At 38.9% G+C, this 23,903-nt stretch overlaps 2 protein-coding genes across 3 annotated transcripts in view; one reads left to right on the top strand and one right to left on the bottom strand.

The window, feature by feature from the left end:
• The window catches only part of ZDHHC17 (zinc finger DHHC-type palmitoyltransferase 17), a 52,535-nt gene extending 32,176 nt beyond the window's left edge, over positions 1-20,359 (bottom strand). For both annotated transcript variants that reach the window (XM_063133849.1, XM_063133848.1), the window contains exons 1-5: positions 20,253-20,359; positions 10,714-10,817; positions 3,414-3,536; positions 1,574-1,651; positions 679-823 (exon numbers count right to left, since the gene is read on the bottom strand). In XM_063133849.1, coding sequence (XP_062989919.1) covers positions 679-823; positions 1,574-1,651; positions 3,414-3,536; positions 10,714-10,817; positions 20,253-20,315 — 513 coding nt within the window. In that variant the 5' untranslated portion in view covers positions 20,316-20,359. The remainder of the gene's footprint in view (positions 1-678; positions 824-1,573; positions 1,652-3,413; positions 3,537-10,713; positions 10,818-20,252) is intronic.
• The window catches only part of OSBPL8 (oxysterol binding protein like 8), a 324,479-nt gene that overhangs the window by 166,083 nt on the left and 134,493 nt on the right, over positions 1-23,903 (top strand). The window lies entirely within an intron of this gene.

Here is a 23,903-nt window from a genome sequence, read left to right on the forward strand (position 1 = left end):
ATGAGAACTTCGCTTGTACTTTCTGCCTCCTTAGGGAGGATTCAAAAGGATAATGGTTTAGAGATCAAGCAATGAGAACTCTTGTTTCTTTTAAAAGACCGTACCTATTCTTTAGATGTGGATTTGTAAAAGCCACACTTGAAGAAGTGTACAGTAAGAAAGGAACACATTTGATATCAATTGCTTTTGCGTTATACATGAAAATCTGACTTATTTTGAAATACAGATATGACAAACTGAACAAGTTTATGTTTTACAATGGAAGGTTTTGGGAACAAAATTTCATAAAATTACCTCAAGCTAATTAGAATCCCTAATAGCACTTGATCCTTGAACAACTAAGGACTCTGAGAAAAAAACATAGATTTAACTCTTGAGGTCCAAGTATACTAGTGCTGCATATTTGGTCAAGAATTTAGAGCTTTTATTCATATAACACAGAATTGACAAGCAGTGGAATTCTAAGAGTGACTGTTCAGAGGCAAGCTCCATTGAGTTCAATAAGAGTTACTCCTAGGGAGGTGTGCACAGCATTGCAGCCTGAGAGTAGTCTATCAATCTGGAGAACAATATAATCATGTGATAAGTAAAAATATATTTTACAGTCAATAAACCAGCAAAATGAAAGTTGTGAATGCTATTACCACTAAATGCTACAGAAAGAAAGAACATCCATACCTGCCCCTTGGCTATTAGATACGCAACAATAGAGGTATGTCCAAACTGGGCTGCTAAGTGAATACAACTGCATCCTTCCCCATCAATTAATGATGGATCTGCACCATATTTCATTAGCTGTACAACCATCGATAAATGACCTTGTCTAAAATGATAAGAAAGCAAAACAGAGAAAGGTTTGTAATATAATGCATTACTAAGGTTTTTTTTCCAGTTATTGCACAGAAGTATAGAAAAGAAAGGAACCAAAAAGCCATCTAATCCAATCTTTTGCTACATGGCAAACCACCCGGCCCTTTGCCCTATAGATTTATCCAGGTAAGTGTTGGTGTTTGAATAACTGGTTTTATATCATTTGATCACACCATTTTAGATATAAAGCTAGCAAACTAATTAATTTATTCTTTAAAATGAAACGTATTGGGGCACTTAAGATGTTACTTTCCCAGCAGCTCTACATGTGGCAAGAGTGGGAGCAAGTCTCATACTCTCACATTTCCTTTCTGTCTGTTTCCTTTCAACAACTTTGCCATTATACACACATAGAAACAAACAATGGGATTCTGCATGGATCGGAATGCAGGATCACCCTTTTCTTTAGACTCACTTTCATACAGATTCAGTATCTAGCATGAAGCCTACTGAAAAGCAAATTGCCCACCTCTGCTGAAGGTGTATCTATGGCTAGGCAAGTAAGAGTATTCAAAGATATTGGATAAGATCTACCTACTACTGGCTGAGAGGAAGTCACCCATTAGGAAAAGATGCCTGATAATCAACTGAAATTATTCTTGCACAGAAATGTCAGTTTTTCCAGAACAAATTTGCAAAAGAACTAATAATCAACTTCTTTTGACATAAAGCTGAAGGTAAAAACATCCAAGTCATTTCCCACCTTGTCGCCCAGTGAAGTGGTGTGGAGTTCAAGTCACCCCCTAGCTGGTCAACAATAGCACCCTTTGATATGTAGTACCTGCAGGCATAGAATCAGTACATGTATAACAAAAGATTGGTAAAGGCATTGTCTTCAAGAAATGTAAAACATCAAGACCAGCTTAGAAATATACATTAATTTCGTTACCAGCTTGCCCATTAAATGATGTCACCCTTTCAAATAGCAGTTAAAAATAAGGAGAAATTCAGTATTTTTAAACTGATTATGCATGTTAAACATTTTTAATCAGACTAATGACGTTTTAAAAGTAACATTATTATTTACATTAATATATAGCAATTACCTAGTGAAATATGTTTTATATGGGTGCCTATTCATACCATTAGGGTTACCTTTGTCTGTGGGGAAAAACAACATACCTCACATAAACAACTCCATATTCACCTTGGGAGAACAAACATCACAACTCAAGGAACATCTTAAGCATTGCAGGCAGTGTAAAGACCGCGTGCAAAATCCACCCAACAGGCTTATACTACTAATCTTCAGTGCGAGGTGAAAGCCTTTCCATTTTCTCCAGACATAAAAAAAAATGTTTGTTTTGACTTTTTGCTGTGTGTGGTTTTTATTTTACTTTTTTTAAAAAGTTGCCTCAATATTGTTTTGTATTGAGTTTTTAGGCTACTCTTTTTAGAGCCTTTAAATACTTAAGTTACCCTGGAATTTTATAATGAAGGGCATTATAGAAAATCATAAACTCAGAGCCCATCAATATAGGTAAATAGGTTTGTAGGGCTCTACTGACATCAGTGACCTTTTGGAGGCTGAAAGGTAGGCTAGGATGCTGTGTAAGGAGTTTGTTGATTGCCCTGCCTTCTCCCCAATACCAACCAGTGACAGTCAAACGCTCCTGTGTGGCTGGCATTGCCTTCTGCCCCTGATGTAGCATCTACAAAAGGTATCTAAAAGCAGCTGGTGCAAGTTTTGTAATGCTCAGTGAGACATACTATCACGTGAATACAATTAGGGGAAGGGAGAATTAAAAGTGTGCATATGGGTATTTTTAGAGAAAGCCTTTTAATTATGCAATATATGACTGCCAGACTTCCCTGGATTCATTTATTTTATTTATATTTAAAATGTATAGGATTTTTGGCCACAAAATGTCTTACAGTAAAATAAACCAATACACATCATAAAAACAAGGTGTTCTATTAACACCAAAGTTATTCATAGTTCTGCCTTATGTCTGTAATTCTGAATTGTTAGAAACATACTCTATTTTTGTATCAAAGTGATTCAGATTTGCTTGACTTTTGTTGTATTCTAAGTGGCATTGATATACCAGAATTTATATAAACATTTAATCCTTCCATATAACTTTTCTTACAATACTGAAAACTGAACATAATAGTCACCAATTTCAATAACTGGTTGTATACAATTACTTAACTAATGATTTAAAAGCAGGAATTCTGTTATTTTGATACAGGAATTATGTCATAATTTTATTAGTGTGCTGGAAAAACTGAACTGCTGTTCCATTTGCTGTGTAACTGATCTTAAATGGGTCTGAATGTAGTTGCTGGGCAGGTCATATAGATTTTTTATGCTATTTACAAAATGACTACTAAAAGTCATAAGTAATGACGTCTTGATTTTTTCAATCTTAGCAATGAATATGGGAAAGTGGCACAAAAACAATGCAGTTAAAAAGTTATTTCTATTTAAATTATATGCCTGTAACACACACACATTTATTTTAATCCTGCTATGCTATCTTTACAAGATTTTATCAGTTGTAACTATGAACTGATTTTGGTAGTATAGCTGTACTTACTTCACTAAATCTAATCTGTTGTTGATTGCAGCCCAATGGAGAAGTGTAACATTTTCTTTATCTGGTTGCCGTACATCATAACCTGCTTCCACCAACTCTCGACAACGTTCATAAATACCATACCTTGAAGAAAAAATAGCATTATGATAACCAGTAATTTTAGATTAATAAAATCAAAGCACATTTGAATACTAATGTTTTGTATTATAGTATTTCCATGTCTGCAAAAACATAGGCACAATCTAGAAAAAAAATCCCAGAGGGGATCTCCACAGAGCTCACTTCTCTTGTTTTCCTTTCTGGAAATGGTCCTCGGTGTGCAATGCAGCAAGCTAGCATTTATTCACAGCCAACTCTTAATATCCTCCCCAGCCTTCAAACTCTGCCATACATAATCAATATTCAGTAACTGAATACATTTTTAGCATTTAAACAAAGGATAGATATTGCCTTTTTATTGAACAACACCACATTTTTTGATTAGATGAGATTATCAAACTAATGGCACTAAGCATTTGTATCTTAGGGAACCATCACATGTCTTTAATTTTAGTTTTGAATACTTAGATAAATAACTACATTTCTGTTCCTTAGCTGTTTGCATGCATACCCACATGCCTATGCTAAGGTCTCTGTGTCTGTGAGAAAGAGAGAGAACATGTGCTACATCTCTTAAGTGAAGTTATCCACCATAAGAGAAGCACAAGTACTTCAAAGAATGAGAAGGACAAATAGGTTACTCAGCTGGATATATCATACTCTAAACATCTTACATTATTATAGAAATGCCTTGAATGTTTTCATGCTACATCCTCAATTTAGACAAATGGTTTTAGGCTTCTTCTTCTTTTACACAGTTGAATGCTAACCAGGTTTACCTTGCATAACTAAAGCATGAAAGCTACAATAAGCTATTACATTGGAATTATTGTCGGGCTGTTCCCATGACACGCTGCAGCTTGTTGTGGATTATTTAAGCCACGATGAGCTGTGGCACCTGTAGGCACCATCCTGAATATTGAACCCCTGACCATGGGTCATCATGTCATGTCATTGGGGTTTATGCAGGGGTTCAACAACAGGCCATGGGTTCTGAGAGGTTTGTTTAACCCTCGCATAACTCCTAAGGCAGCCATCCTGACTATTCAATCCACACCCACCCCGGCCATGGGTTCATGTCCTGTGGGCCCAAGTACTCAACATGTGCAAATTTTGCATTTCAAACTTACTTAAATCACAGCACCATCATGACTACAGGAATTAAGTGAAAATTGTTGTTTATGCCCTAATGCTAAACACATTTACTTGGGAATAAGCATCATTTTGTTGTATAAAAACGTAAGACATTTTAAAAGTAAAAATAAAATGAGCATCCATAACCATGTACCACAAGGCTAAAACAGGCTTTTAAAAATAAGATGAAAGCATGCTGCAGCAACTGAAATCAACCACGGTGCTAATGCAGAGCCTGTTTGCTGCTGCCCCCATCACCTGCTTTTCTCTTGTTGGTCATTTGCGTGGAGGGGCTGGGCTGCAGGGACCCGGATGTCCACTCCTGAGGTCTAGCACTAGCTACACCACTGCTTGTATATTTGGTTTTACCTGTATTTGTGTTTGTTTGAAGGGCTAGTTTTGCTTAAATCTGTACTTCAGGGGGGAGGTGACCCTGAGCACCACCAGTCCTTCTTCTATGAAACTTGTGTTGCACTTTGTGGGGGCAAATATGTGGCTTGGGAAGTTACTTGTCCTTTGTGATTTGGTAGCCCCCCAGCAGTCATTGTGTGATGGTGCCCACAACAGTTTCTCAGATTCCCAAATACACCCAGACCCCCAAAGCATGGAAACCTCAGATCAATGCATCTCACCAGGAAAGGGGAGGCAGTAGAAAGCGAGTGCTCAAATATTAAAATACTGTTACTGATTTTAGGCAGAGCAGTAGATGGCGCTCAGTTTCAAGTTTCTCTTAACTACAAAAGAGATTTTTCTCAATTATCCTAAGGGAAAACAGCAGCACCATTTATACTTCCTTGAAGGATAAGTATATCCTTATCCTTCAGGGGGTCCATGGCACCATTCACCTATTAGCTCTGCAAGGTCTGCATTTTAATAAAAGAAAATACGCTGTCTCCCGCGCTCTGTTTGCTTTCACGGTGACGTCATGCGTGAAAGCACCTGCGTGATTTGGCGACTAGCTTCAAAGATTACTTCCCTGCACCTAATCCTGAAAACTCATGGATAAGGAATCCTTTTGAATGTGGTGATGTACAACTAACAACTCTATCTGCGGAAGACCAAGATGCACTTGTTGACGTTGCTTGTGATGGTTCATTGAAATCATTTTTCAAAGAATATAGACTGGACCAATTCTGGGTGAAGGTTTTTCCTGATTATAAGAAGTTAGGTGAAAAAGCTTTGAAAATCTAGTTCCCTTTTGTTCCACAAAGCTTTGTGAACAAACATTTTCGACATTTTGTTATATGAAGAGCAAGCATAGAAATCGGCTCGATGTTGATCCAGATTTGAGATTAAAAGTAGGAAATATTGAACCGGATGTGGAAGGGATTGTTCGGGACAAAAAGAGGCATGATTTCTCCCATCACATTTAGGTTTAGTAGCTGCTAGACCTGTAATAATTTGTTCAATTGTAAACTAGATGTTACTAAAATTAAATTCGTCTTTATATTCCTAACTAAATCATTGTCATTTTTGCGTGGTAATATCAAAAAATATCACAAATTTTATGGCCTACTTTTTAGTATACCCAAAATCTTTTGTTTATTAGGGGCTACCCCTTATTTTCTCAAAAAAATTGCTTCGCACAGGTAACTACTATAGAGATAACAAAATTTTCAAAAGTAGGGGGTCCATGGCTTGGCATTTGAAAAACAAGGGATCCGCAGTACTTAGCTAATTGGAAACCACTGGTCTACAGAATCTTGGGTGTGTAGGGAAAATGTTTATTCAATGTGAGCTTACTTACCTCTCTAAGTTATCCCATTTTTACTTTTTGTAAGATAAATTATTTTATTTTAATATTATAGCTATGGGCATGACCATGATTCCACCAAGTAAAATCCAATACCAGGCACAGAATATTTTGGTCGGTTAAGGAAGGGGCAAATGGAGGAAGAAGGGATACAGCATAATCCTGGCTGTGTTTTTATATTGTATTTTATATTATGCTTTTATACTGTTTATTTTATATTTTGAATGGTTTCTAGGGTTTTAATTTTTGTAAACCGCCCAGAGAGCTTCGACTATTGGGTGGTATAAAAATGCAATAAATAAATAAATAAATAAGTTTCACTTATCTTGGCAGGGAATTTCAATGTCTTGCATAGTTTATTCTCATAAATTGTTCATTCTCACATGGCATAGATTTTGTACAGTTTACCCCAACAAACAATTAATTACAAGTCCAAAACCTAAGAAATGAACAAATTAGGAATTAGACAAGTTTATTTTATTACCCTTTGTTTGTTAAGAATAGTGGTATTTTTTAGTTTTTTCTTTAAGATTTTAGGCATCCTACTTATTTTATTTATTTATGTATTTATTTATTGCACTTATATCCTGCCTTTATCCTTCAAGGAACCAAGTTGGTATATATAATCCTCATTCTCTCTATTTTATCCTATTTCAACCCTGTGAAGTAAGATGGGCTGAGAGACTGTGACTGGCCGAGCAGGGACTAGAACCCAGATCTCCCAACTCCCAGTCCAACATATTATAGGGTCATAAATCATTCTTTGAGAACAAGGAGACAGTGACAAGTAAAATTTACTGTTCATACAAATTAAGATCTTCATTTCTCTCTATGCCATTCCAGTTCCATGTTACTAGGCTTTTATGTATGCACTTTGACCATTTTCTAAAATCATCTGAAGAAGTCTGCTCGTTATTTCTATACATACCCATATGTAAATTGTCACAATTGCAATCTCCAGTCATCTACCAAAGACAATGTTATGGTATGAAAACTAAGCTTTCAGTTTTTAGCAATTAGTATCTTTCCTTCTGCCAATAATTTTAATATTAATTCATAATTCCAGCTTCAGTGCTGAGTTTCTCAAAAGACAACAAGATAATAGTTTCTGAACTAGCTTTTTGGAGCTAGATGCTTAGCTCCTAAGCAGCTTAATTCAGTTTCCCCCAACTATTTTATTTTACTCATTGGTGAGGCTCAGACTTTTTATTTTAAAATATTCTATTTCTACCTGGATTAATTTTTTATCTGGACTTTGCTGAGTCCTACACAGACTCCGAGAGAGGTCTCTTCCAACCTTCTTCTGGGTCTACAAAAGTGTGTTCTTCAGATCTCTGCTTGGGATAGGCAGCTATACATTCCTTTTAATTTCCCTCCTGTTTCTTTTCTCTATAGGTTTATACCACACTGCTATACAGCTGGAAGCTTTAGACTCGCAGAAATTTAAGTGGAGCTAAGTAACAATTCAAACTGCTGCTATTTGGGCCTACTATAATTTTTATATGTCATAGCTATTCCATTTGATACTCTTATAGTTTTCCTAACATTGACGTTCGGACGACATGATAACCAATGGTAGGTTAAAAAGTCAATGGTTGGCTATTGTGTCATCTGTAGGGACTTTTTCACACCATGGTTGGTTATTCAGCCGAAATAAACAACGCTGTGCGGAGTTGATTATTTGAACAACCATCTTCAGCAGGAGAGGCTGTGGATGTGTTGAACCAGTGCCTGCCTGTGACAATGGACTGGATGAGGGCTAATAAACTGAAACTCAATCCAGACAAGACTGAGATGCTGTTAGTAGGTGATTCCGCTGACAGGATGGGGGGTGTTCTACCAGTTCTGGATGGGATTGCACTCACCCTGAAGGAGCAGATTCGTAGCTTGGGGGTTCTTTTAGATCCATCATTGTCACTTGAGGCTCAGGTGACCTCAGCAGCATGGAGTGCCTTCTACAAACTTCAGTTGGTGGCCCAGCTACGTCCCTATCTGGACAGGGATAACCTGGCTTCAGTTATCCACGCTCTGGTAACCTCCAAGTTAGATTACTGCAATGCACTCTACATAAGGCGGCCTTTGAAGACGGTTCGGAAGCTGCAGCTCGTGCAAAATGCAGCGGCCAGATTGATACAGCGGCCAGAAGGTTCAACCATATAACACCTGCTCTGGTCCACTTGCACTGGCTGCCTGTATGTTTCCGAGCCCAATTCAAGGTGCTGGTTTTGACCTATAAAGCCTTACACGGCTTGGGACCACAATACCTGACGGAACGCCTCTCCCAACGTGAATATACCCGGTCACTACATTCAACATCTAAGGTCCTCCTCCGGGTGCCTACTCCAAGAGAGGCTCGAAGTGTGGCAATGAAGGACAAGGCCTTTTCGGTGGTGGCCCCCAGACTATGGAATGATCTCTCTGACGAGGCTCGCCTGGCACCAATGCTGCTATCTTTCCGGTGCCAGGTTAAGACTTTCCTCTTTGCCCAGGCATATGGCGGAACATCTTAATCACCCACATGTTTAGTTTTTTAACGGTTTTTAATGCTTTATGTGTGTATCTTCTGTGTTTTAGAATTTAAATTTTTGTATACTCGTTTTTATCTTAATTTTAGAATTTCTGTAATCCGCCCAGACAGCCCTGGCTATGGGAGCGGTATATAAGTGCAATAAATATATAAATAAATAAATAAAAATATAAATTTGTTATCGTGTCGTGTGTCAGGCACTGTTGACTATTTCGTTGTGCACAGTTGGCTATTTTTGGAGACTACAGAGTCCCCTGGCAAGAGCTACCAAAGCAGCTGCTGTCGCTCTAGTCCAGCCAGCAGAACTCGCAACCGCTGATGGGATACCAGTAGCAGGACTGGGGTGGGGGGAGGGGGCAGGAGATGTGTCAATCAAACACAGTTGGCTAACAGTCAACTCAACGCTAGCCTTAATCCACACGATGGTTGATTATAATCAGGTCGTGTGGGGAGTACCCCCTCGATAATCAACTGTAGAGTTGACTATTAACCCACCATTGACTACTGTGTTGTCCAAACGCAAACATTGTTTTCTAATAGGCCTTAACAAAAGTTAAACTGTAGTTTACTTTACATAGTATAATCTTGGCATCTAACCTGTATGGTTCATAAGTACAGATGTATTTTTTTTGTAATCATTGCATGTTTCACATTCTAGTTTTATATGTGATGTTATTTTGCATTTACTATTCTCTATAAGCCTTTCATATCCTAAGACTTCATGTGTAGAATATTTGTATTTGTTTAACAAGTTGTTTTTCTGCTTAAGTTTTAAAATATATTTTCAAAGATATTTTTAATAAGCCTAAAGTTAGCTTAATAAGGGCAAAATCAGAACCTCATTTTCACTCATAGTGCAAGCACTGACTCTCTCCAATGTGACTTTTTAAAAAATGTTCATGAAATGTGGTACGGCTACTGGGCAGTATAAAAATGTAATAAATAAGTAAATACTCCATCACCATTTTAAAATTCTCTGTAAAATTAAAAATAGAGCTGTTATAATGAATATTCTAGACCTTACTTCAATATTTCTTCTAAAAAAGCATCTCCCCAAATATTGCCATTTATCTATATAATTAACAGTATTAGGCTTGAAATTAGATGATTACTTGTGTCCACAAGTAGGAAAACAACGCAACTCTCTAATTGCTGCTGCATTCTTCATCTTCTCTTTTTCTCCTTGCAGGGAAACAGACCCAGTTTACACAGCACGGTTATTGCCATGATCAAAACCATTATAGATTGCTCTGTGCACGGATAACTACTTGTATCAATACATATTATTTAGGCCAATTATCATCACATCTGAGAAATGGGAGAAGGCAGGAAAAGAGCTGTGAGAGCTACAACCTTCATGCTCTACTGGGTTTCCATGGCACAGTGCTATGGCAGATGCTTATTCAGGCCTTCACACTGTTTCTGGCTTAAACTGGAGCTACATTAGAAAAAACAAGGTAACAAAGCAAGCAGTTCTTAATGCTGCCTCCATGGTGCTGAGTACCAGGCAATAAAAGAGGAGGTGGAAAGAGAAAAGTAGAGCAGGTGATGAGTACAGTATCATTCAAAATCTCATAATATTGTATGTATGTTTTTGTGCTTATATTTTATACCTGTATTCTGAAGTTACTAATATACAAGACTGCAGAAGATTTTTCAAGAACTATCAGGCCAGAATTACTGTTGTCTTCCTCAATATCTTTTTGCAATTGACAAGACATTTTCAGATGTGTTTTTCCGTATAATTCTAATAGAAACTAATATGGTTATCAAATAAATCCACTTACTGTGTAGCTTTGACAATATCCCAAGTGCTATAATCATCAATGTGGCTTTTACGCCCAAGAGGTTCACTGTATCCATGGTTATAATGGGCTTGAGGCTTGATTTCCTGAAAAAGAAGTTTTATTAGGCAATTAGATTGACTTTAAGATTTCTAGAACATAAGAATGTAAGAAAAGCCCTGCTAGATCATTGCCCCATCTAGTCTAGCATCCTGTTCTCACAATGGCTAAACAGATGCCTAGGAAGCCCACAGGCAGGATGTGACAGCAATAGCCCTCTCCCACTGTTGTTCCTCAGCAACTAGTATTTAGGGGCATACTGCCACTAAACCTCAAGGATCCACATAGCCATTATGACAAGTAGCCATTGATCTTTTAAAAATCTTCAATTAGGAAAGAGTTATTTTAACCTAGATGAATTATTTCAACAATCTCACATTGATTTCAGTGTATCTTTTTTCTAACTTCAGCCATCCATTTTTAAAAAGCAAACTGTGGTAACAGCTAGAGATAATAAAACAAATGTCTATGCACGCACATGTGTATAAACAATGTGCAAGTGTTGATAACTGGCAGAAAATATTTTTTAGAGTTTGCAGAATTACTAGCTTCTAAGAAGTATGCCTGAAATAAGTGAGTATTCCTGAAATAAGTGAGACTGTTTTAAAACATCTACTATTACAAGGAAAGAAATACTAGTTAAGTGGCCAGAGGATTCATTAATCCTTTGCATTTTGCTCAAAACTTTCAAACTTCTAGGCTTCCTTTGTCAAGAAACCCTTCAACAAAACTGGAAACAATAACCAGTGATAATTTCACAGCAAATATATGGACAATGTTCCAAAGCATTTTATTAACCATCCCTAATTTAAGGTAAGTTTTTAAACAGTAAACTGGGACAATGGATACCTACAATGGAGACTAGTAATAACTGTGTGTACATGCTTCAGTGACAGGCCAACTTGTGCTGTTGCTGGGTGACTTAGAAAGGTGACAGGCAGTTCAAAAAGTTGGCAAGAAGATCTCTATTTGAAGCCCTGCTACAGATGATAACCAACCCTTTGGAATGAGAAATCCATCTAAAGCCTACTCACAGGAATTGCCACCATGATTTGCAAAACATGTGTGGGAGCAAATCTGAGAGAGAGAGAGAGAGAGAGAGAGAGAGAGAGAGAGAGAGAGATCTTTTCTTTTATTTAGAAGTTGCTGTAGATTGGTTGCAAGAAAGGCTAAAATATTAATCAATAAACAGAACTGATCAATTAAGCGTCTATGGCTCAATTAATCAGAAACTGCATTCCCCTCTTCCTCCAGCCCACAACAACCTGTGTTCTCCAATAGTTTTCTGTTTAATCCAGAAGAAATGAGGTGCCACTGCAGCACTAAGCTGTGCTGATACCTTCCAGCACCATAGGTTCATAGCATGCAGCTCCTCCTTTTCCAGCATATCTAGTAGCTAGAGCACAAGCTGCTCATAACTAGCACATCCCCATGCCTTTCAGTAAAGCAGAGAATGGGAGTAGGGGGTACAGCTTTTGCTGTGGTTGCAGCTTTTGCTGTGGTTATGCATAAGCTGTTACTCCTGCTGCTATTCTTTTTAGTTTAACTGAACTGAATTGTTTTTTTATTTTGGCTTACTGTGATTTTACTGTTTTATTAGTTTAGAAACTTAGCCACTTACTTGGAAACATGGTTTATACACTTTAAATAAATAAATCTAAACACGTGCATATAACCTAGTCAAAGAACTGGAAGCATACAGGCTGATGTTTTGGGAGCACAAGCTTTGCACAGAACAGTAAATATGCAAGATCCTCAGGCTGCTCTTTTCACAAGAGCAACACAAAGGTTCAAGAATGGACTTATGACACTCCACAGCTGCTTCCTCACAAGCTGATTTTTAGTGAAGGGGGGGAGAGACATTCAAGAGGACCTAGCACATGCCAATAGTTTCCTCTCGTCCCTATCTTTCTCCAAGCATTTAATAAGCACATTATCCTTCTAAGGGTTTCAATGTCTAGTGTAGAATATTAGTATCTATTATTATTATTATTATTATTATTATTATTATTATTATTATTTCTTCAATGGTTTTACAATGCATTTGTTTGTATGATAAAAAGCCATCTAAATTCTGTTCTTTTGTTAAAAAACACAGAAACACAATTTTGGAAACCTCTCTTTGGGAAATGTTGATGAGGGAGGTAGCAGCAGTAAATATGCATGAAACATTGACAGCCGAATCGGATGTGGAGATCTGTGATTACGATCTCCCTGCCTAGCAGATAGGGCAAATTACTCCCCGAAAATCAAGACTGAATCCTGGTTATGGGAAATAGTGGGTGGCATCCAAAGAATCATACAATTAGTCCTTCATACACAAGAAGAATCATAAAATAGTAGAGTTGGAAGGGGCCTAAAAGGCCATCTAATCCAATCCCCTGCTCAATGCAGGAATCCACCTTAAAACATCCCTAACAGATGGATGTCCAGCTGCATCTTGAAGGCCTCTAGGGTGGGAGAGCTCACTACCGCCCTAGGTAATTGATTCCATTGTTGCACTACTCTAACAGTCAGGAAGTTTTTCCTGATGTCCAGCCAGAATCTGGCTTCCTGTAACTTGAGCTCATTATTCCGTGTCCTGCATTCTGGGATGACCGAGAAGAGTTCCTGGCCCTCCTCTTTTAAGTATTTGAAGAGTGCTATCATGTGTCCCCTCAGTCTTCTCTTCTCAAGGCTAAACATGCCCAGTTCTTTCAGTATCTCCTCTCAGGGCTTTATTTCCAGACCCTTGATCATCCTGGTTGCCCTCCTCTGAATCCCTTCCAGCTTGTCTGCATCCTTCTTGAAGTCTGGTGCCCGGAACTGGACACAATACTCAAGATGAGGCCTAACCAGTGCTGAATAGAGGGGAACCAATACCTCACATGATTTGGAAGCTATACTTCTATTAACGCGTCCCAAAATAGCATTTGCTTTTTTTTGAAGCCACATTACATTGTTGGCTCATATTCAGCTTGTGATCTACAACAATTCCAAAATCCTTCTTGCTTGTAGTATTGCTGAGCCAAGTATTCTCCCATCTTGTAACTGTGCATTTAGTTTCTTTTTCCTAGGTGTAAAATTTGGCATTTATCCCTATTAAATTTCATTGTGCTGTTTTCAGCCCAGCACTTCAGCCTATCAAGGTCACTTTGAAGTTTGTTTCTGTTTTCCGGCGTATTGGCTATCCCACCCAATTTTGTGCAAATTTGATAAGCATTCCCTGCATGTCCTCATCCAGGTCATTAACAAAAATGTTGAAGAGCACTGGCCCCAGACTGAGCCCTGCAGTACCCCGCCCGTTACCTCATCCCAGTTTGAGAAGGTACCATTGATAAGTACTCTTTCAGTCGGATTCTGTAGCCAACTGTGGATCCACCTAATAGTTGTTCCATCTAGCCCACTTTTAGCTAGTTTGTTGATCAGAATGTCATGGGGTACTTTGTCAAAAGTTTTGCTGAAGTCAAGATATATTATGTTCACAGCATTCCCACAGTCACAAGGGAGGTTACCCAATCAAATAATGAGATCAGATTAGTCTGGCAGGATTTATTCTTGACAAATCCATGCCGGCTTCTAGTAATCACTGCATTGTTTTCAAGGTGCTTACAGATTGACTTCTTTATAATCTGCTCCAAAATTTTCCCAGGGATTGATGTTTTACTAACTGGTCTGTAGTTCCCAGGTTCCTCCTTTTTGCCCTTTTTGAAGATAGGGACAACATTGCAAAGATAATAGACAATGGTTCTGAGAGTTCTTCTGCTGGCTCCTTTATTACTCTAGGATGCAGTTCATCGGGCCATGGAGATTTTAACTCATTGAAAGAAATTAGGTGTTCCTTGCCCATTTGTTTATCAAATTGCAATCCTTCCCTTTCAGCTTGTACTCCACTTTTGCCAAGGGGGGGGTCATAGACCCACTTTTGGGAGAAGATTGAGCCAAAGTAGGAATTGAGCATTTCAGCCTTTTCTTTATTATCTGTTATCAATTTGCCATTCTTATTAAGCAGATGAACCACCATTTCTTTCCTCTGTCTTTTACTAATACTGTACCTGAAAAAAGTTTATATTTGTTGAACTTATATTTGTTGAATACCCCGCTCCCCGCCATATTACAAGTCACTTTTGATACTGTGAGGACTTTCCAAAGAAGTTTTGATATGCCATGGGATTTTGCCATATCCAAATAGTCAAGAATCCCTCTATGTACACCTAGACCCTTGGATCATACCTAAAGGACCACTTTGGATCTTCCCACACAAATTATTGATATGAAGGATTCAAATTTGCACTCAGAAAAGACAAAAATGTACACGCATAAAATTAGCTCAAAATAAATCTCTATATCAAAATCACAAGACATTTAACATAATTTAAGAAGCCCCCCACCCTGAAAGCCTTTATAGTGAAATGATTGATGCCATCTATACTGCAAATATTGTGCATGAATAGCATGTCCATCAAAATTCTACTATAAAAGTGGGGGGGGTTGTAGGAGGGGAGTTGAAGAAGATGATCCTGCAAAATCCTAACTAGTTTTGTTAAAGGAAACAGCACCAAATTCTATTTTTTCAGACATTCAAAAATAATTTTCATAAACTAAAAAGAAACAAAAAACAATAGGGAGATTTTCCCCCCAAGAAGAATCAATTATTTAACTAACTGACTAATCCTGCACATTCACCACTATGCTTATACAGTTTTATATAACAAAGGAATGGGCAGATGCATGAATACAGTCTTTAATCCAAACACTGCATTTGGAGGTCAGAAAAATCATGTGATTTTATGCAGAGCTGGCATGAAATAAGTAGTTGCTTATTTCCCTCCTCTCAAAAGATGGTGAAATTGACTACTCTGATTAGTTGAGTTTTATTCATTCAAGCTGAAATACTCATGTCTTCATATCAATAGATTTTCTATTGACTCCACTAGCCTGTAGATTCTACTGTCCATGTCAATCTGAGTTACAGAATTTATTCATTTTACATATTAATGAATAGGGTCAAGGTATCCTTACCATAAGTTATTATTATTATTATTTATTTATTTATATAGCACCATCAATTAAAAGAATTAGAATATTACAACTGTATTTCTATAATGATGACAGCATGTTGATTTGGTGCAATTTTTAAGTAGAATTTGTTCATAGGGCATACATTTCAATAGTAGCATATAACAAATACTTTGACAATTATTTTCATATTACCCAAGAGCAAGCCTGATAATGCTTACACTGGTGTATTATTTAGGGCCTCCAACTCTCCCCCCCCCCCCCATTTCGCTTTTATTGACTGGTTAAGAGAGGTCTGCCATATTGTAGGTTACTGGAGCACTTTCAAATACCAATCTGGATTATCAAAAGTCACTTACTGCACAAAGTTAAGATTTCGATACTGGTGACTTAAAACTGTCCTACCTTATGACAACCCAATTTTTTTAAAATTGTGGATTATGTATGAGCAACTAAACAAACTAAGGACGTTCTGTCTGTGGTTTGGTTAGTATTACGTGCAAACCAGGAACTCTCACATGTCTCTGCCTGACAAGCCAGAGTTCCTGGTTCATACGCTAACACAACCATGGATGAAAGCTCCGTGGGTTGTTTTGGTTCGTTCACAATAACATATTATTTTAAAAAAGAAAAGCGGATTGTCACTTTCCACTCCTTTTGAGTGTTTCTAAAGTGTCAGATATTTGCCACACAAGTGCTCCTACAGTCAAGTACAACCATGCATTACATGAAAGTTATTATCCCAAAGTCAGCTAAGACATGTTCCTTTATTCTCTACCACTCCTTCCAAGATAACCTCTAAGTACCCCGGAATAGTTGTTTTAAACGGATATTGTTGTTTTTACGCTTTTGATGGTTTTAAATTTTTGTATATTTGTTTTTAATGTTCACTGTTTTTAACCTTTTTAAACAGCCCGGAGAGCTTTGGCTATGGGGCGGTATATAAATGTAATAAATAAATTCCTGCAGTTCTACTTGCTTCTAGTCTCATGCCCCTCACTGTTCTCCAGGATATTCTGTAGTTACATTGTAGTTATGAGATTGGAACTGATACAGATTATCTGCCAGCTCCCTTAGTATCTCTTTTACTTAAAGAAAATGCTGCCTCCTTAAGAAACCCATGTTTTGAATAGAGATTAGGAAATATACTCTAACTCACAGAAGCAATCTAGACTTCGTCAAATGTGATCATGTCCTATGGAATCAATGGTAATGCAGCACACTTGATACCCTCTGAATCCTGGCTAGTCTCATCTTAGAACCAGAACTATATAGTATAAAAGGCTTTCCTAACGCAACCTAACTTCCAGTTCTTTTAAGCTTGAGTTTCATATCAAAAGCATAAAGAAATGAGAATGTTCAGAACCAATTTGCCTCCTGTCCACCAGCTTCTCCATTATCTCCATTTTTCATTTCCTTTGTCATATATTCATTGTTAAAAACTAGATAATCCATAAAAAGAGGTTAATTAACAGTAAAAGTCGACAATCAGATTGGGGAAACTTTAAATGTTGCTTGTAAAATGTTTATTTTGCATAAAACTGTTTTTGCTAGAGCATGAAATTACTATAAAGGCAAAGCTTTGTACTACTCAAAAGCTTATGTCAGAATACAATTGTTAGTATTGGAGGGAGCAATCCTATGGCCCATAGACAGAGTCTGGGGTACATAGGATATTTCAGATTCCTGGATCCAAGGTCAGATACAGTGCTTTGACCTCGGGGCCAGAAATCTAAACTGCCCACCCCCTTCCCCTCACAGCTGGCAGGAGAGAACCGTGCTGGCTGCCTCTCTGAGGACACAAAAGCAACTTCGAAGAGGAGGGAAAGGGGCATGCTAGTGGCCAGAGAGGGAACTGGGGAGGCCAGCTTACGATGTATCACCAGACTTCCCCAGCCTCCTTCCCTCCTGCTCTGAGCCCTAGCTAGATGGGTGAAAAAGCCTGTCTAGCCAAATGCACAGCGGGACGCGCACAGAGGCAAGATGGCTAGATAGTATTGCACCCTAAGGTGCCATGAGACTCTTTGTCGGTTTTGCTAAAAAGATGTTCTATATCTTTCAATAACTAATTGCAGGTGCTTAATTTTAGTTGCAGATGCTTATTTTTTGTTACTCTACACCATGCAGTAATATCACGTCATTGAAAATGTAAGCGTAGATACTACAACCACAAATGGTCCTATCACTGTGAAACCACCTTCTCCCATCAATACAGCTGAAATGCAAGCAGAAGATTCAAAATAGGATGCAGAGCAAGGAGGCATTGTTCCATAGTCTCCAAACACTTAAGATTATCTAGGGAGCTTGGAAAGAAATACAGTAACCAAGTTGAAATAATAACTTTTTAGCTTCATTTCTCCAGATTTTTGTAGTGCAATAAGCACTCTTAAAACCTATAAGATCTGGACTATCACCTCCAGCTTTTTCCCCATTCTTCAAGAAGTACCCTTGAATCACAGTATAAATGATCAGCTTTTAGTTTCAAATGCATACTCACAAGACAATGCTTAATTCCTAAAAAAAAAAAAAAAAAGGTGACTGTTAGGATTACCAAATTTAAGATTATCACCTGGTCTGAACATAATACTAACACATGGTTTATTTAACTCACGGTTTGTTGAATTCTGTTTTGTCATGTTATGAATCTGGCCACGTTAACAAGCCATAGTTAACAAATCATGGTATGTTAACCACGAACAACCCAGGAAGAGAACCCATAATTCGTTGTTGGGTTGTGAACTCTGGATTGCTTAAACTATGGGTTGTCATTACATGTGAACCCAGAACTGTGGGTTGTTCAGTCAAGCTACAGAGGTGACAGACAAGATCAGTAAAAAACAAAACAAACCCAGCTGCTCTACATGCCAGTATTACAGCACCACAAAGACATTTGGGATACAGGGAAGGGAAAAAGGAGGGGGAAAACAAACAACCAAGGGGAGAAAACAAACCATGGATGGGTTAAATAAACCCATGAGTTAGCGTAGCATGCAAACTGGGCCGCCGTCTCAGACAAAAATTCAAGCTGTCAACCAAGAAAAATACTATCTATTTGGTTAAAAAAAACCACAAAACCCTGCTTTTAGGTGCACCTTTTAATGGCATAATTTTTCATAACAAACCTAAGCATGCTCTTTATTATACCAGGTTGAAGGCCATTAAAAACCTACAAAAATGGTCTTTTTTAAAGTAACTGCTGGAATCCTGTAGTTTTTTTTACTAAAATAATGAAAAGATAAAAGTTTCAAATTACACTACTACCAAGGACTTTTCCAGACACCCATAGCCTAACTCTGATAATGCTCTACTAGAAATATCCATATGGTGAGATATCCGGTCCCAGTGTATTGGAAGGAGTGGGGTTAGCCTTGATGGGGCAAGATAGCCAGGACTTTTTTTTCAAACGCACACACATACAAGCATACGATTTTCTGAAGAAAAACTAAAAACCAATGTGGACATAGCTTTTTAAAAAAACCTACATTGACAGGTAACTGAGAAACAACTGAAGTGCCTAATACTGGGCACCATTTTCTGCAGTTAAATAAATAAACATAAATAAATAAACATATCCATTAGGTAACCACAATACCACTGCAGACATCTTGCCCAATAGACATTTTTACTGGAGGCAACAACAAAAAATTGTGATTGCTGGAAAACAGCTGAATCTTCCCAATAAACTGGACGAAGGCTGCAATTCAATGGACTCTTACAAGGAAGTATGTTCTACTAATATATACTTATTGTATTATACCTATAAATATATAGGCTAAGGCATCGACCACACAAGGCCCCAATCTCTATAACGTGGGGGTGGGGAGGACAGATAAACAACCCCAAACAATCCAGACTTGAATCATTTTACCTAGCAGGAAGGGAACTGCTAAAACACCCAATCCACTGAGCAGCCTGGGGGCGTCATACATTGTGCCAGGGTTCAAGCCTTTTCCCAGGCAGCAAAGTGAGGGGCAGTGTTTAACACAGACGTCTGTATCACTGTGATACTTCTCAAGAGGGTTGAGTTTCAGGCCCTAAAGGTCTACAAAACCGCAGGAAGGACGCCCCAGCACTATCGCTACCTATTTTTGAGTGAACAGAAGGCACTCATTGGAAGAGAAGGCTCAAGAGCAGAATGACCCCTTCAAATCCAAATCCCTCCCCACATATCCTTATGAGGGAAACAGGATAATAAAAGCAGGAATGGTAGGGGGACGCTCCCTCTCCCTCTCCCCGTAATAGACAACGAGAAGCAGCTTCTACGTCCTCCTCTCTCAGAAAGGCGCACCCGCGGCCGCCGCTTTTCCCTCCCTGACAATCCAGCCCTCGCCTCCGGGCCAACCTCCGCCCCCGCCCGGGAAGGGAGTGCCAAGGAAGGCGGCGGCAGCCACTACTATCTGCTCTTCCTCGCCGTCCTCCGCTCCACCGGTCCCTTCTTTCACTAATGGGGCTGCCAAGGCAGCCGACAGCTAGCCGGGCCTCACCTCAGGGTGCAGGATAGGGACGCAACCCGCTTCTTTCTCGTACTCATCCAGAGGCGCCGCCATCTTGGTGCGAACGCGCCGCCCGCTGCATGCCGGGTAACGCGCTCCCTCACGACCTCTCCCCCTCCCCTCGCATCGGCGTCGGGACTCGGGCAGTGGCTGGAGGGAGACAGGGCGGGCGGGCGGACCGGGGCTGGGGCAGGCTGGCTGGCCCACAAGCCCGCGGGAAAGGGGAGGAAGGGAGCCAGGCCGAGGAGCCGCAGCAGGAATCCGAAGCCCCACCCCCTCCAACAGGCGTGGGACTGGAACCACGCAGTTGCACACTCGCGCGTGCATTCATTCCCAATACAGAATCCCACCCACGGCCAAGATCAGGATCACCCACCCATCAGTCACGGCCGGTGGCTGCGATTTCGGTGGAGCTATGAATCCATTCTAGCTTTCAGTCAGAATCCTAAAGGAGCTATCCAAGGTGCTAAACCTATTTTGGGGATAGGATTCATGTTACTTACTGCGGCTCTAGGAAAGCAGACCTACAAACGGGTTATTTTCTTCGTTTCTAACCCTCGCCTTTTAAGTGAAGGCTTCACAAGGCAGCTTACAATGTAAACGCAAAAGCAATAGCATGTTGCCTTTAAGAAATCAGCTAATCCTTATCCGAACTTATTTATGTTAATCCAATACTGTCTTTTTACGATTAGGGGAAGAGCATTTGTTTAGGAAGAAATGAAGAATTGCTGGTCTCCTGGATAAAGGAGGAAATGGGTTTAAGGCTGCAGGCTAACTGGTCGTTCTTAGGCTAATAGCCCAGGATGGCTGGTTGATTTTACATCAGTGGATGCTAATGTGACAGGAGAGGGGCAGCTGGAGATCTCTCAAGAGTTGTTGTTGATGTAGTTGTTTCGAAGAGGACAGAACTTGGAGAAGGTCAAGGGTGGGCAGAAGGTAAATCTGAATCCACTCGTAGATGTTTGGGTGATTAGATGCCCAAGGGTTTCCGACGCCTGATTCTTTTACAATTGCAGTAAACAGTCATAGCTAAACTGGAGGAGGAGCAGAAGTGATGCCCACATTGCTGCCTCCCTCTGTTCTCACTGGAGCTCTACCAGGATGAAGAAGAAAACCTTCTGATAGCTGCAGTCCCCAAATGTAAAGCCAGAGGGAATGGGAGAAGACATTTTGGGAGGGAGCAGCAGTTCCAGTAAAACCCCAAGGGGCATTTTGGGGAGTGTATTAAGTGATGGGGAGCTGCACTGCTCTGAATGAGTTGCCAAGTATAGGATACCACTAACTGCAATCTACAACACATTAAAAAATAACTTGAGTAGTTTTTAATCTTCAAGATACATGTTGTCTAAATTTGGGGTTGGAGGTACCCACACCCCTTTCTGAGATGTTTTCATCTGCATTTGTGAAAAGAGGGCTTTATATAATTTGTGTTACGTCATAAAATGCATTATGCTTATCAGCTTAAAAAAATCCAGATGATCACCTCTTCATTACTCAGTACTTATCTCATATTGATTCTAACAGCAAAGAAATGAAAAAACAGCACTGTGGAATAGCAAAGCTTTAACTAAATGTGTGTGTGTGCGCACACACACACACACATGCTATGCATTAAACAAACAGTTTCGCTGAAGTGTGGTACAAGATGTACAGCAGAAGTAGACAACAATATTTGCCAATAAGTTGCAATTGCAAACAAAGGCAGCAGGACAAATCTCCACACCCCATCACTGAAATGCAAACTTATGCCTATACAATTTATTTTTATTTATTTGTTTGTTTATAACATTTCAATACCTCCCAATAGCTAAAACTGACACTGTCCTCATCTAACCTAGTCCTTATTTGTATTTGTTTCTACATTCATTCCTTTTTAAAAATATCCCTATATTTTTCATTCTGCAGACCTAGGAAATATTATTACTCTTGCAAAGTATACAATATATATTTAACATGAGCTCTAGTGCACTCTAATAAAGGAGCTCATGATGAATATAGTTTTCCATTAAAATAATAGATCCATATCCATCTTCCTGAAGTAACTCTAATAATAATCTACTAACTCAAAGAGGGGAATAATGCACCTTAAAATTGCACCAGGAGCAATATTTTGCAGAAACATGGATCGGACACATCAAATAAAATATGTGAAACATTACCTCTTGACTTGTGGTGCTTCTTACTCTATGTAGTCTCATCAAATAAAGGTGTTGATTTTTCTGCAGTGTTTCAACTGTCTCCATTGTGTTTTTACTTATTTGAGGGTTTCATTAAAAAACTATAGGAGGTTTGGAAGATGGCAGCAAGGGAGAGGGCCTTTTCAGTGGCGCCCCTCCCTGACAGTGGAATGTTCTCCCCGGTGAGACCCTCCTGGTGCCAACATTGAAATCTTTTTGGTACCAGGGCAAGCCTTTCCTCTTTCTCAAGCACATAAAGGCTTATGACGGACTTTTTATGCAGCACTTGTTTTGGTTATGGTCTACACTGATGATTTAGTTGTCTTATCATGTTTTGGTATTTTAATGGAATTGTTTTTAGCTATTTTATGTTTTTGTATGTTCTAATAATATTGTTGCAAACTGTCTTGGGTCCCTATTAAGAGAAAGGTGATTAAGACATTCTAAATAGGGTGACCATATGAAAAGGAGGGCAGGGCTCCTGTACCTTTAACAGTTGCATATAAAAGGGAATTTCAGCAGGTGTCATTTGTATATATGGAGAACCTGGTGAATAGTTAAAGCTGCAGGAGCTATACTAGAGTGACCAGATTTAAAAGAGGGCAGGGCACCTGCAGTTTTAACTGGTGTGATGAAGAGGAAATTTTACCAGGTTCTCCATATATACAAATAACATTTACTGAAATTCCCTTTTCAATACAACTGTTAAAGATACAGGAGTCCTGCCCTCCTTTTCATATGGTCACCCTATTCTAAATAACAACAACAATAATATGGAAGGGGGCCATGCCTACCACTAAAATATCTACTTAACAACAGAGGCAGCCAGGCCAGACCTGTCCAGCTGGTTTGACGAACTTTAATCAGTTAACCCTTTTCTTTGTCAGAGAGTATGAATATAATGTGTATTGTTGATAAGAATTCATCACATTTCACAATAGTGCTATTCCTAATCATCTGTGTATGCTAACTGCAAGTGATTAGTAATAGATGTGATTAATTTTCTGTACGTTGTGAGATGACTGTGAGGCAATACTGGAATGTATTATCTGAAATGAGGCCAAAAAAGAAAAGAAAAAAGAACTTGCCACAAGTGGGTTGGTTAATTCTTGGAAGCAGAAAGCAGCATAGCTTAGGATGGATACCTTCATTAAGGGTTTACTGGTGTCAATGGTAAACTTGGCTACATTGAGAGACAGCTTTATTAGGGCTAGAACTAAGAGTAATGTTACAACCAAGTCCGAAACTTAGGATGAGGTTATCAAAATGATAAGTATAAAAAGCAAGAATTTGATCTGATTGCCCAAAGAGATCCTAGGAGAATGAGAAGCCTACCAAACATCATTACCTAAAGTTTGCCATCCATACTTGTCACATAGGTAGCTGCTCATAATGATGACTGCTTTGTTGGTTGAGAGGGACGGAACTTTAATTTTACTAACAAATATGCTAGCCATAATTTCTA

This window comes from Elgaria multicarinata, chromosome 9 (assembly GCF_023053635.1).
Source record: "Elgaria multicarinata webbii isolate HBS135686 ecotype San Diego chromosome 9, rElgMul1.1.pri, whole genome shotgun sequence".
Lineage (NCBI taxonomy): Eukaryota > Metazoa > Chordata > Lepidosauria > Squamata > Anguidae > Elgaria > Elgaria multicarinata.